The sequence below is a fragment of the Canis aureus genome, chromosome 2, assembly GCF_053574225.1.
Source record: "Canis aureus isolate CA01 chromosome 2, VMU_Caureus_v.1.0, whole genome shotgun sequence".
In the NCBI taxonomy this organism is placed as follows: Eukaryota; Metazoa; Chordata; class Mammalia; order Carnivora; family Canidae; genus Canis; species Canis aureus.
The window spans coordinates 26,340,473-26,355,381 of NC_135612.1; the positions used below are offsets into that span (position 1 = coordinate 26,340,473).

At 37.5% G+C, this 14,909-nt stretch overlaps 1 protein-coding gene across 1 annotated transcript in view; it reads left to right on the top strand.

Moving 5' to 3' along the window:
* LOC144291646 (uncharacterized) overlaps nt 1-14,909 on the top strand; it is a 39,444-nt gene that overhangs the window by 5,403 nt on the left and 19,132 nt on the right. The window contains exon 3 of the mRNA XM_077861311.1: nt 5,736-5,868. Coding sequence (XP_077717437.1) covers nt 5,736-5,796 — 61 coding nt within the window. The 3' untranslated portion in view covers nt 5,797-5,868. The remainder of the gene's footprint in view (nt 1-5,735; nt 5,869-14,909) is intronic.

The following is a 14,909-nucleotide window of genomic DNA, read 5'->3' on the forward strand; positions in this document are numbered from 1 at the left end:
GTGTGTTCATTCCATCTTACCTGGAATTGGAACCTCTCCCATTAGAATTTTGAATCCTCACTCTTGTCTAGATTGTCTCAAGAGGTGCTTAGTCAGTGTAGCTAAAATGACCAGTAGCTGCTGCAGGACTAGGAGTGTCCAAGACGCAGCCCTCAGGGAGCTGGCCTTCTAGCTGAGTCTTAACACTAGTGTGAGCAGATTCAAAACAAGCTGTTTGGGATCCCTGGGTGGCACAGCGGTTTGGCGCCTGCCTTTGGCCCAGGGCACGATCCTGGAGACCCGGGGTTGAATCCCACATCGGGCTCCCGGTGCATGGAGCCTGCTTCTCCCTCTGCCTGTGTCTCTGCCTCTCTGCCTCTCTGTCTCTGTCTCTCTCTCTCTCTCTCTGTGACTATCATAAATCAATAAAAATAAAAAAAAAACAACAAGCTGTTTAACGGTAGAGTATTTGAAGTGAAGGATGGCAAATCTAGAAAGGATGGCTGCAATCAGATTTTACCAGTTGAAGTTTTTTTTTTTTTTTTAAATATTTTATTTATTTATTCATGAGAGACAGAGGCAGAGACATAGGCAGAGGAAGAAGCATACTCCCTAGGGGGAGCCTGATGTGGGACTCCATCCCCAGAAGGGGATCACACACCCAGAGCCAAAGGCAGACGCTCAACCGCTGAGCCACCCAGGCGTCCCCAGTTGAAGTATTTTTTAATAATAGATCAAAGGGTTTCCATTTTATCCCGTAGAGCTTAAGCAATGAAGAACTATACATAATTTTCTAGATTATGCAGTAGGTATCATAAGATCTAGAGAAGAGACTTATGTACTGAAGCATGTACCTGATGGATGCTTACTGAACTTTTTTGGAACAGGAAAATAATTGATGACCCTATTGCTGGAAATAAAAATGAGATCTATGCCAGTAACATTCTAATAGCTTCTCAAAAATCAATCTTTTAAGGTGCTTTAGAACTCTTACAATAAGGCCAATGGGTAAGAAATTAAGAGTCCCTTTTTAATTCTTTCAGCATCATTTTACAAATACTCTAATGAATATGAATTACATTTAGAATTTTTATTAGAGTTTTAAAAGATGTTTTAAATTTGATTTAATTAACAGTGTATTATTAGTTTCAAATGTAGAATTTAGTGGTTCATTAGTTGCACATCACACCCAGTGATCATTATCAAGTGCCCTTAATGACTATCACCCAGTTACCCCATCACCTCCCTCCCTTCCTTCGACACCTTCCCCCCCCCACCCCAACCCTCAGTTTGTTTCCTAGAGTTGAGTCTCTTATGGTTGGTCTCCCTCTCTGTTTTCGTCTATTTTGCTAAAGAGTTTTTAAATCCATGAGTTTTGAGACTGCTCATGAGAATTTCCAAATATACAGATTTAGAGAAATACATACCTTTAAAAAATCTTATTTTACAGGTTAGTAAAGTATCAGAGAAGTGATTGCCACATTACTAGCAATAGTTTTATTACCTGACATACACATGGAGATGGCCAGGTGTTTTTATTTCTTCATTGGCAGTGTTGGTTTTCTCAGTAACAAGTTACAAGCAGTACTGCTTAATTTCAGAAGTAAAAAAAATGGTATCTGAAGTGTTTAACAGGAGAAGTTGCTTGAGGTCGCTTAACAATAAGGAATAGGAGTAATAGGACATCAGTATTCTCCCCTGAAAAAGTTTAAATCTTTTTCATATTCTGTTTAAACATGAGTAAGAATAGCGTTGCGAATATTAATCACAAAAGGGAGGTGGCCCTCTGACTCTAACTCTCTTCTGGTGTATCTCTCAAGTTCGAGTTCCTAATCATTCTTTTTAGTGGTTACAGTGTCAAGTGCTTCAAATGAATACTTAAACCTAAATTGCGTATAAGTGGTAAGATTTCCAAGCTCTCTTCTCTGAAGGGAGTACTTACTCTGCTTCTCCTCTTATGTCTGAGGAAGTCTTACCTGATTTGGGCCCTAGATGGTCCCTTCAAAGGGAGCAGTGGGAAGTCTCTATATGGAATTCTTTATATATGGAATTCTTTAAAATGGGGTAGGTGAGGAGAAAGCATTTTTTGATATCGACTGTATGCCAGTACCTTCTTAAATGTCAGATAGGTAAAAATGACAGAGTTCTTGGCTCTCAATAACCAAAAACGTGTGTGGGTAAGATGCAGCCTGGTAAACCACTGGTAAGACAGTAATTAAGAAATTACTCTGGTAGTAAAGATTACAGAAATCTTTACTAGAATGAATAAGAATGAATCTAAATTCATTCTTCCTGGGAGATCTTAGAAAACTTTACAGTAGACTGTGTTGCAGACAACTGGAGAGGGAGATTAGGGAGGTGATGGGGAGGAGTCAATAAAAAAGAAATAATCATTATTCCAGTAAGCTGAAAGGCTTTGTGTAAATGAGGTGTGTGCACAGAGGGAGAGAAGAATTTAAGGTAATACTTTATAAAGGATGAAAGTGAACATAACCAAGTGACCAAAATGTATAGTACAGATTTAGTAACTACCGTAAGAAATCTACCTATAATTCTCTGGGTAAAAAATTAATGAACGGCTTTGGGTGAACTCCTTTAAGAGAATCGCATAGTAGGAAAAAACTAACCATCCAAAAGGTTTGTTATAGAAAATAAATGGCCATGGGAAAAGAGAGATCCCACAAATATTTTAGGAAATATTTATAGACGAGGAAAATGTATAAAATCATATTGTACATATCCCGGAAGATGTGAACATATGATGGTGAGCTCTGTTAAGACGGACTGGGCACAGTCCATACCCCCAGAAAAACACTTATGCCCATAATACCCCAAGGAATAAATGGAGGGCAAATGTGGAATTGTGTCGAGTTGTGCCCAAGGCAGCTCAATATGGAAATCACTAGCAAGCTTTCAAATAGAACATTAGTTACCTTGGGTATATGTTGCTTTTAGATATCTAAACAATGTGTATTGAAGCAGGAGAGCAAACCAGATAGTGGAACTTCTCTTAAACTAGATTGCACACTCTTCAGTCTGCAAGTATTGCTGCTTTTCCTGTATTGGGTATTTGTTTTACAAACATATTTAGGATGGTGGTGATGGTTATAGAGCACTGAAAGCGTGCTTAGTGCCATATAACTGTACACTTAAAATGGTTAGAATGGTAAATTTTATGTATGTTTTACTACAACTTAAAAAAATAGGGCAGCTCCGGTGGCTCAGTGGTTTGGCGCCACCTTCGGCCCGGAGTGTGATCCCGGAGACCCGGGATCGAGTCCCACGTCAGGCTCCCTGCATGGAGCCTGCTTCTTCCTCTGCCTGTGTCTCTGCCCCCCCCCCCCTCTCCTCTCTCTCCACTCTCTCTCTCTTTTTCTGTGTCTCTCATGAAATATCAGAAAAACTGATATTTAACCTTTAACAGTACTTTCATCTTCTCTTGAAGTTCATTTTTACATCTTTTATTTACAATTCTAAGGAGCTGTTCTTAAATTTAAGAATCAAGTTGTTACCTGTGTATAATTTCCCTTATAAAGAAAAATCAGTTACCAATTTGAATTTAGAAAGTGCTCTTCTTGGAGAACAAAGCATTGACCCCTTCCCCTCTATTTATTACACATTTTATGCTCTCAAACTTCCCGAATAGTTATGAATGGTCGTACTCATTACATACTAATACTCATGAACAGTGATAGTCATTTACACTTGGGGGAAAACTAAGATATGGAGAGAGTAACATTAAATCTGTCAAAACTGGATCCAGGATTTGAAATGTTTGGTCCCTTTCCTGTGCTCAGAGATATGGCCATGTCACTTTCCTATGGTTGCCTAACAATTCATTCTGTTATTTCTCAGATTCATACTAAATATTAATACCTAGAAAATATTCATCTGTCCTTCTCAGTTTCATATTTCTTCTGAATCTCATAATGAAGCCCTATTTGGAGGTGGTTGGACTCCTTCCCCATCCCCAACCACCCTTCCCTGACACATACTCATGATGAATATGTTTCTAGAAAAGAGGAAAAACAGGCTGGAGAGGTGATAGCAGCTTGAAAGAGCAAAACACATCTCATCAGTATAATGAGAAACCTTGGGATCAGAGAGAACAATTATTTAGTGTCTATTAAAACACACACAGGATGGCAAAAGACAAATTGATCTGTTTTAATTAAACTAAAGTGTTAGACCATTTAAGTGAATGTTAAACTGTGCCAGGGAGTTTCTTGAATATAATGTGTTACTTAAATTTTTAGTAACAAACTTTTTAGCTGTTTACAAGAGAGAAATGTCATAGCACTGTCAACCAAATTGTTGTGAAATGAATAAAGTGCATAGAAGACTTTAAAACCAACCCTGTTTTACTCATTAAAGTCTCCTAGTGCTTCATTAATTTTAATGGTATAATCTGGTTCTGATTGAGGTGCACCGGAATGTAGTTAGTGCCTCATCAGTACTGATGAGTTCCCAATGATTCAGGCCATGATGGCAAATTACATGTCTGTCTGTCTACTCCATGCATGTTTGCCCATGTCTTCAGAAGCACAGCTTTTGCATTCCAGGAACCCAGTGTTTTCTTTTTTGACCTCGTGTATATCATGCAAAAGAGATTTCTATTTTCGGAGCTGCTTTTATACAAGTGAGTTCTGTGCAAACAAAGATTTTGTGGAGATACTAAAATATAACATTTCTGTCCCTTATCTTCAGATTCAATATATAGATAGCCTGTATGAGTCAAATGCATTTTTGAAAAGTAGTCTGGTGTATATGTTAAAAAGTAAATGACGGGATCCCTGGGTGGCTCAGCGGTTTAGTGCCTGCCTTTGGCCCAGGGCATTATCCTGAAGTCCTGGGATCAAGTCCTGCATCGGGCTCCCTGCATGGAGCCTGCTTCTCCCCCTGCCTGTGTCTCTGCCTCTCTCCCCACCTCATGAATAAATAAATAAAATCTTTTAAAAAAAAAAAAAGTAAATGACAGAATCAGTTCACTGCATTTCCACTGTAACTCTAAGATTCATAGAACTAAATAAAAATTTTAATAGTTTATATAAACTTATATAATTTTTATATTTGAAAATTAAATATTAAATATATTCTATATTTAAGTTTTATATTTAACAATATAAATTTTATATTTTTAAATTCAAGTATAATTAGCATACAGTGTTACATTAATTTCAAGTGTGCAATATAATGATTCAGCAATTCTATCCATTACTCAGTGCTCATCATAAGTATATTCTTAATCCCCTTTACCTATTTCACCTGTTTCCCTCCCCTCCCTACCCCTCCCACCTTCCTTCTGGCAACCACTGGTTCTCAATAATAAGAGTCTGGTTTCTTGTTTCTTTTTTCTGTTCCTTGAACTCCACTTGTGAGTGAAATCATATGGTATTTGTCTTTCTCTGACCGATTTCACTTTGCATTATACCCTCTAGGTTCATCCATGTTGCAAATGACAAGATTGCATTCTTTTTTATGGTTGAGTGATATTCCATTGTGGTGTGTATGTGTACGCCATATCCTCTTAAATCCTGCTTTTACAATTCCATAATTATATCTCTCAAACTGATTTACTCATTGTCAAACATAATTTATTCTTACAGAAAGAACAGATAATTGTGGTGCACCTCTTTAATCTTTGAGGTATTTTTTTAATCTGGTATGGGTATTTTCGTAGCACTAGGATAAGTGACTCAGTGAACATATGCGCTCAAAGCAAGAGGTCAAACAATTTAACCCCTTCCTTACCTTAGGACAGAACAGGAACACTTAGCTGTTCCTAGCAACTGGATATGGCTCTCTTCGACGATGTGAAGGCACGTCCACCAGATGGGACCTCTCACTTTTCTCGTTTCCATGATAACCATTTGCCTTCTTTTCACACAGGTTTGTTTGTTTGTTTGTTTGTTTGTTTGTTTTTTACAGAAAGGATAAAATTAGTTAATTTGGCTTTCTTTCCTGAATCATTTGATTGTAGATTCACAGTTCTTTCGTTTGGTCTTCCAGATGACTAATCATCATTATGTGCAGATTTTTCTAGTTTAATTCTCAGTAATTTATTTACCTTTCTTTCTTGAGGTTTTGAGGATCCCTCGTATATGCATCATTTCTTAATAAAATTACAAGCCCCTGTAGAGATCTCTCTACATATATAAGAAAAATAAATTTGGTTGACCCTTAAGTAGTGTGGATTTGGACCGCATGGATCCATATATATGTGGATTTTTTTCGATAAAGTACTATATTCCTTAATGATTTTCTTTTTAGTTTCATTATGTTGCATAATACATATAAAATATGAATATATGTCAATTGGATAAGCTATCAGCCTATCAGTTAAGTTTTGGGGAGTCAAAAGTTTTTTGTTTTTTGTTTTTTTTTTTTTTTTTGGAGTCAATAGTTTTATGTGGATTTTTGACTGTGTAGGGGATTAGCACCCCTAACCCTCACATTGTGCAAGGGTCAGCTGTATTTTTAATGTTGAAAGATGGTATTTCATTTCTACCATGATTATTGAGTTAAATACAGTAGATAGCAGCACCTGGGTAGCTTAGTGGTTGAGCATCTGCCTTTAGCTCAGGTTGTGATTCGGGGTCCTGGGATTGAGTCCCACATCAGGCTCCCCACAGGGAGCCTGCTTCTCCCTCTCCCTATGTCTCTGCCTCTTTCTCTCTCTCTCTCTCTCTCTCTCTCTCTCTCTCATAATAAATAAGATCTTTTTTAAAAATATAGTAGATATTCCATAATTTATACCAAAGTTTTCCTCTATTAAAATTAATAGCTATACATCTCACATTAAAAAATTAGTCTTTATTCCATTTTAAATCTTAAAAAGCTGTTCTAAAATACTTTTGACGTTCAGAAAGGAATACGAGATTTTTGTCTGGGGACCAGCAGGTGAGAATGGGAATCATCATTGTGAAAGGGATAATCCTGATAGGAGATATAGAGCTGCTTTTTACACAATGGGATAGGAGAAATAGGTGTGGAACCCAGGTGATCCACTTGGACACCTGGTACTTCCTTGTATTGTAACAATGTAAAACAACCCCAGCCCAAGAAGGATGTAATTGCCAAGGCCTTAGAACTAAAGGTTTTGCTCACAACAGAAGGTAAGGCGCCAAGGTGATAGTTTGAAATGAGGGAAATTTAGAAAGGATGATGGAAGAGGCTAAAGAGAAATACCAGTTGCAACAATGGATATTTAGTTCATACCACTACCCTCCCCTCTTTTCTGAGATCTTCCTTAGAAGGGAGATCCATAGAAGCCACAGAAAGCTTCTCCTAGAAGTCCATATGATGCAGAGAGTGTATATATAAATCCACTAAGAAAACTTAAAAATTCTAAATAGGAATTCATGTAATAAGTTTAAAATACATGAGCCCAAAATGACAGAACTTTTTAAAGAGGAAATAAATACATGACATTCCTTTCTCCGTATGACATAGGACAAGTTGACAAAGTATCAAGAAGAACCCAAAGGCCTTAAACTAGATTATCAACTGTATCTGGATCAGGATCTGGATCAGGAAGCAGGTGCCATGGCAGGATTGAACATTCAAGTGCTATTTATAGGAGGGAGCAGGAGAAGGGAGATACGTTCAAAACATGATACTGAACAAGAAAGGAGAAAAGTCCCAGGCTACAATACAGGTCCAGGAAAGTTTCACACAGGCCCACGGGGGGCATCTTCCTGCCTCTTAGAAGAGGCTTGCGTGTCCTAAGGCAGGAATGGGCCTTGCTCGTTTATGAACTGAAAGCAGAGTACAGGAAGCCTGGAGTCAGTATGAACATGATGTTTGATCCAGAGGGGTTGTACCTGGAGTTGTCAGTATGTCCCCGCAAGAGAAGATCTCAGTGATATATTTTCATGGTCACTATCATTTACTCTTTGCATCATATGATCTCTCTTGACTTACTGTATTTTTAAAAATTTTAATTCCAGCAGAGTTAACATACGTGTTACATTCCTTTCTGGTGTACAGTGTACTGATTGAACAATCCTATACATTACTCAGTGCTCATCACAATAAGTGTACTCTTAAACCCCTTCACCTATTTCATCCATCCTCCACACCACCACCCCTCTGGTGAGCATCAGTTTGTTCTCTACAGTAAAGAGGATGTTTCTTGGTTGTTTGTTTCTTTGTTTGCTGTGTCTTTTAAATTCCATATATGAGTGAAATCCTACAAAATTTATCTTTCTCTGACTGCTTTCACTTAGTGTTATACTATTAGATCTATCCATATTGTAGCAAGATTTTATTCTTTCTTATGGCTGAGTAATAGTCCATCGTCTATGTGTGTACCACATCTTTATCCCTTCCTCTATTAATGGACACTTGGGCTGCTTTCCTAATTTGGCTATTAATAGTAAATAAAGCTACAGCAAACACGGGTGCATATATCTTTTCAAATGAGTGTTTTTGTGTTCTTTATATTTTTTGGAATTTAAACCTTTATCAGAATTTACACCTTTATTATTAGCAAATATCTTCTCCCATTCATTAGGTTGTCTTTTAGTTTTGTTGACTGTTTCTTTGCTCTGTAGAGGCTTTTTATTTTTATGTAGTCCCAATAGTTTCTTTTTGCTATTGTTTGCCTTGTCTCAGGAGTCAGGCGTAGAAAATGTTGCTACAGCCAATGTCAGAGAAACTGCCTGTGCTTTCTTTTAGGATTTTTATGACTTCAGGTCTCACATTTAGAATCCTTAGTTCGAGTTTATTTTTGTGTATAAGAAAGTAATCCACTTTCATTCTTTTGCATATAATTGTCCCAACACCATATGTTGAAGAGACATTTTCCCATTCCTTGTTCTTGCATATAAATTTCCCAACACCATTTGTTGAAGAGACTTTTTCCCATTCCTTGTTCTTGCCTCCTTAGTCAAAGAATAATTGACCATATAATTATGGGTTTATTTCTGGGCTCTCTATTCTGTTCCATGGATCTATGTGTCTATTTTTGTGCCAGCATCATACTGTTTTTGATTACTGCAGCTTTATAGTTTATCTTGAAATCTGGGATTATAATACTTGCAATTTTGTTCTTCTTTTTCAAGATTGCTTTGGCCATTTGAGTTTTTTTAATGGTTCCATACAAATTTCAGGATTTAGGATTGTTCAAATTCTGTGGAAAATGCTGTTAGTATTTTGATAAGGATTGAATGTGGATTTCCTCAGGTAGCATAGACTTTTAACAATATTTGTTCTTCCAACCCATGAACATAGGATTTTTTTCCATTTCTTTGTGTCATCCTCAATTTCTTTCATCAGTGTTTTATAGTTTTCAGAGTACAGGTCTTTAACTTCCTTGGTTAAGTTTATTTCTAGGTATTCTATTATTTGGGGGACAATTGTAAATAGGATTGTTTTCTTAATCTCTCTTCCATTTCATTATTAGTGTATAGAAATGCAATGGATTTCTGTATATTGATTTTGTATACTGCAACCTTACTGCATTCATTTATCAATTCTAGTAGTTTTTTGTGTGCATGTGCAGTATTTAGGGTTTTCTCTGTATACTATGGCATCTACATGTTGTAACGGTTTTAGTTCTTCACTTCCGATTTGGATGTATTTTATTTCTTTTCTTTGACTACTATGGCTAGTACTATGTTGAATAAAAGTGGTGAGAGTGGACATCCTTGTCTTATTCCTGATCTTAAGGGAAAGAGCTCTCAGGTTTTTATCATTGTATATGATGTTAGCTGTGGGTTTTTCAAATATGGCTTTTTATTATCGTGAGGTATGTTCCCGCTAAACTTACTTTATTGGGGGTTTTTTTGTTTTGTTTTGTTTTGTTTTAGATTTTATTTATTTATCAATGAGAGATACACAGAGAGAGAGGCAGGCTCCCTGCAGGGAGCCTAATGCGGGACTCGATCCCTGGACTCCAGGATCACGCCCCGGGCCAAAGGCAGGCACTAAGCCGCTGAGCCACCCAAGGATCCATCCCTCATTGAGGGTTTTTATTTTGAATGGAAGTTGCACTTTGTCAAATGCTTTTTCTGTATTGAAATACTCATACAGTTTTTATCTTTTCTTGATGTGATATATCATGTTGATTGATTTGAAAATATTGAACCACCTTTGCGTCTCAGGAATAAATCCCACTTGATCTTGGTCAGTGATTTTTTGATGTATTGTTGGATTCAGTTTGCTGTTATTTTGTTGATTTTTGGACATCTGTGTTCATCAGAAGTACTGTTGTGTAGTTCTCTTATAGTGTCTTTATCTGGTTTTGATATCAGAGTAATGCTGGCCTCAGAAGGAATTTGGAAGCTTTCCTTTCTCTTCTACTTTTTGAAATAATTTGAGAAGAAAGAAACTTTTTTTAAATGTTTGGTAGAATTTACTTGTGAAGCCACCTGATCCTGGACTCTTTTTTTGTTGGGAGTTTTTTGATCACTGATTCAATTTCATTAATTGGTCTGTTCAAATTTTCTATTTCTTCCTCATTCAGTTTTTGGAGGTTATAGATTTCTGGGAACTTACCCATTTCTTCTAGGTTGTCCAATTTGTGGGCATATAATTTCTCATAAATTCTCTTGTATCTCTTTGGTGTTGATATTTCTCTTTCAGTTCTGATTTTGAGTCCTTTTTTTTTTTTTTTTTTTTTTTTAAAGAGTCTGTCTAAAGGTGTATCATTTCTGTTGATCCTTTCAAGGAACCAGCTCCTGGTTTCATTATTAGATTTTTTTTTTTTTTTTAAGATTCTATTTCACTTATTTTTGCTCCAATCTTTATGATTTCCTTCCTTCTACTGCTTTTGGGTTTTCTTACCCAAAGAAAAAAAAGAATAGCTTTTGGTGCATCCCCAAAATTTTGGACCATTGTGTTTCGTTTCCTTTTTTTTTTTTTTTTTAAGATTTTATTTATTTATTCATGAGAGAGAGAGAGAGGCAGAGACACAGGCAGAGGGAGAAGCAGGCTCCTTGCAGGGAGCCTGAGGTGGGACTTGGTCCGGGGTCTCCAGGATCAGGCCCTGAACTGAAGGGGGCGGTAAACCACTGAGCCACCTGGGCTACCCCCAGCTTTCCTTTCACCTCCATTTGAATGATAAGTGTTTTTCCATCCCTTCACTTTTCATCTGCATGTGTCTTTAGGTCTGAAATAAGTCTCTTATAGGCAGCATATAGATGAGTATTTCCTTTATATCCATTCTGTCACCCTGTGTCTTTTGATTGGGGTATTTAGTCCCTTTACATTCCAAGTAATTATTGATAGGTACATAGTTGTTGCCACTTTGTTATTCAGTGTATAATTGTGGGGTTTTTTTGTTGTTGTTGTTTTTGTTTTTTAAAGATTTTATGTATGTATTCATGAGAGACACAGGCAGAGGGAGAAGCAGGCTCCATGCAGGGAGCCCGATGTGGGACTCCATCCCGGGTCTCCAGGATCACACCCGGGGCTGCAGGCGGCACTAAACCGCTGAACCACCCGGGCTGCCCTATAGTTGATTTTATAATTCTTCTCTGTTCCTTTCTTTTCTTTTTATCTCTCCTTCTATTCTGAATGATAGCCTTACTGGATAGAGTATAGAGTATTCTTGGCAGTAGGTGTTTCTCCCTTTCAGCATTTTGAAGATATCATGCCACTTTCTTCAGTCTTGCAAAGTTTCTGCTGAAAAACTAGCTGATAGCCTTTCCCTTGTATGTAACTGTTTCCTTTCCTCTTGGCTGCTTTCAGAATTCTCTCTTTATCACTACTGTATGCCATTTTAATCCGTGTTCCTTGGCGTAGCCCTTCTTGGATGGATTTTATTGGGAGCTCTGTGTACCTTTTGGATCTGGATCTTTGTTCTCTTCCCCAGATAAGGAAGTTTTCATCTATTTCTTCTAATAAATTTGCTGCCCCCTTTTTTCTCTCTTCTCCTTCTAGGATCCCTGTAATATGAACATTATCATGCCTGATGGTGTTACTGAGTTCCAAAATGTGTTTTCATTTATTATTATTTTTTTCTCTCTGCCCTTCAGCTTGATTACTTTCCATCTCTCTATCCTCCAGGTTGCTCAACCATTCTTCTCTAGTCTACAATTTATTTCACCTAGTGTATTTTATATTTCACTTACTAAATTCATCTCTGATTGGTTCTTTTTTATGGTCTGTCTGGATCTCACTAAGGTTCTCTACTGTTTTCTCAAGACCAATGAGTATCTTTATGATGGTCACCCTTTATATTCTGTGTCAAGCATATTACTTATCTCCATTTAGCTCTCTTGCAGTGATTTTGTCCTGTTCTTTCATTGGGATATATTCCTCTGTCTCCTCATTTTGTCTAACTCTTTGTGTCTGTTTTTGTCTCTTTTGCTTTTGAAAGCAGTGGTCTTATGAAGTAGAGGTCCTGTAGTGCTCTGCAGTGCAATGTCACCTGTTCACCAAAACCTGCACTTGGGTGTTTCCTATGTGTTTTGCTTGCATCCTATTGTTGTGGCTGAGCCATGTTTGTCTTCATGCCAGCTACCTGCAATGTTTCTCTTTGCCCATTGGAGACAGAGTTAAGTCCCTGTGTTGTTACTGATCCAGTCTGGAGCCACTGGGGGTGAGTTGAGTCAGAGCAGGTGTTTGCCAGAGCTGCAGGAGGACTGAACTGCAGGATATTTTACCTATGGTTGTCCCCCGAGAAGCTGTGGTTGGTAGATAGGACCTGCATTCAGACCAGATATCTATTCCCAGCCCACTGCTAGGGACAGGGTTACACTGGTATGGGTAATTATCTCCCCCTCTACACCCAGGAAGGAATCTTTTGGAAGGGTGCTCATCCCTGCCAGGGCTACTTGCACAATGCCAGGCTTATGGCAGTGCTTTGGATGGGCTCTAGCCAAGGGTGATTGGAGGGAGCAGGTCTGCAGGAGAATGTGAGGGCAGGACATAGAGTCTTAGCAAGATTTGCATAGATCTCCTGCAGGAAGGGACCTGAAACTGTTTTAGAAAACTCTTGCTGCAGGGCTAGAAGAGATTCTACAGGGGAGTGCAGAGGTGGGGCATTTGTGTCAGTAAGGTCCACAAACATCTGTTATGGGAAAGGACCTGCAGTTGCTCAAAACTCCTGCTGAGGGTGGCTATATTGGAGAGGGCAAATCCACAGACCTATCCATGGGCAGGGTGAATTCTTAGTAAGCGAGGTGGAGAATGCAGTTTCCTGCAGGTGTCTGTATATCTAGTCTGGGGGGCAGAGGAAAGAAATGGTGCCCACCAGTTCTTCTGTTCTTAGAGAAGTCTCCCAGTGATCCCTGCCCCTCCAGCATGGGCTATGAGATTAGTAAGCATATCTTCCTTCCATATACCCCAGGTGTTTTTTAAAAGCAAAGGGAATAGGAACTATAGAATAGAAACAGTGCATTTCAATTAATAAAGATAATTATTATGTAAAACTTATTTGGGTTGTATATTTATACATCTATATACTCCTATATGTGTACTGGATTCTAATACAAAATTTTTCTACATAAGTTACAGCAAAAAAAGTCACTGCCTTATTATTTATTCATCATAAAAACTTTGTGAGACAGGAATTACCTCCATTTTACAAATGAAATCAAGATTCTATTAAGTTAAAAAGAATCTAACCAAAGAGGTGAAAGGTCTGTACTATGAAAACTATAAAGCACTTCTGAAAGAAATTGATGCAAAGAAATGGAAAAACATTCCATATTCATGGATTGGAAGAACAAATATTATTAAAATATCTCTATTATCCAAAGCAATTTACACATTTAATTAGTCTGTCAAAATACAAACAGCATTTTTCAAAGAACTAGAACGAAGAATCCTAAAATGTGTATGGAACCATGAAAAACCAGAATAGCCAAAGTGACCTTGAAAAAGAAGAGCAAAGCTGAGGCATCACGATTCCAGACTTTGTTATATTACAAAGCTGTAGTGATAAAAACACTGGGACAAAAACAGACATGTAGATCCATGGAACAGAATGGAAAACCCAGAAATGAACCCACAACTATATGGTCAACTAATCTTTGACAAAGCAGGAAAGAATATCCAATGGAAAAAAGACTTTACAACAAATGGTGTTGGGAAAACTGAAGAGCCACATGCAGAATGAAAGTAGATCACTTTCTTACACCATACACAAAACATAAAATAGACTTAAATGTGACACAAGAAACCATCAAAATCCTAGAGAACACAAACACTAACCTTTTTTACTTTGCTTATAGCAACTTCTTAGTAAATACATCTTCTGAGGCAAGGGAAACAAAGGCAAAAATAAACTATTGGGACTTTATCAAGTTAAAAAACTTCTGCACAGCGAAGGAAACAATCAACAAAATTAAAAGGCAGTCTACGGAATGGGAGAAGGTATTTGCAAACGGCATATCTGATAAAGGGTTAGTATCCAAAATATATAAGAACTTATAGAACTCAATAATCCAAAGCCAAATAATTCAAGGCAGAAGACATTTCTCTGAAAAAGACATACAATTGACTAACAGACACATGAAAAGGTGCTCAACATCACTTATCATCAGGGAAATACAAATCAAAACTACAATAAGATACCACCTTTCATCTCTCAGAATGACTAAAATTAACAACACAGGAAATAACAGATGTTGGTAAGAATGCAGAGGAAGGGAAACCCTTTTACGCTGTTGGTGGGAATGCAACTGGCGCAGCCACTGTGGAAAACAGTATGGAGCTTTCCTTAAAAAGTTAAAAATAAAACTACCCTATGACCCAGCAGTTGCACTACTAGGTATTTACCCAGAGGATACAAAAATACTGATTTGAAGGGATACATGCACCCTGATGTTTATAACAGCATTATCAACAGCCAAATTACGGAAAGAACCCAAATATCCATCGACTGATAAATGGAGCTAAGAAACTACATTTATATATGATATAAATATATTACAATTTCATTCAAATTCAAAATCAACCATCAAAAAGAGTGAAATCTT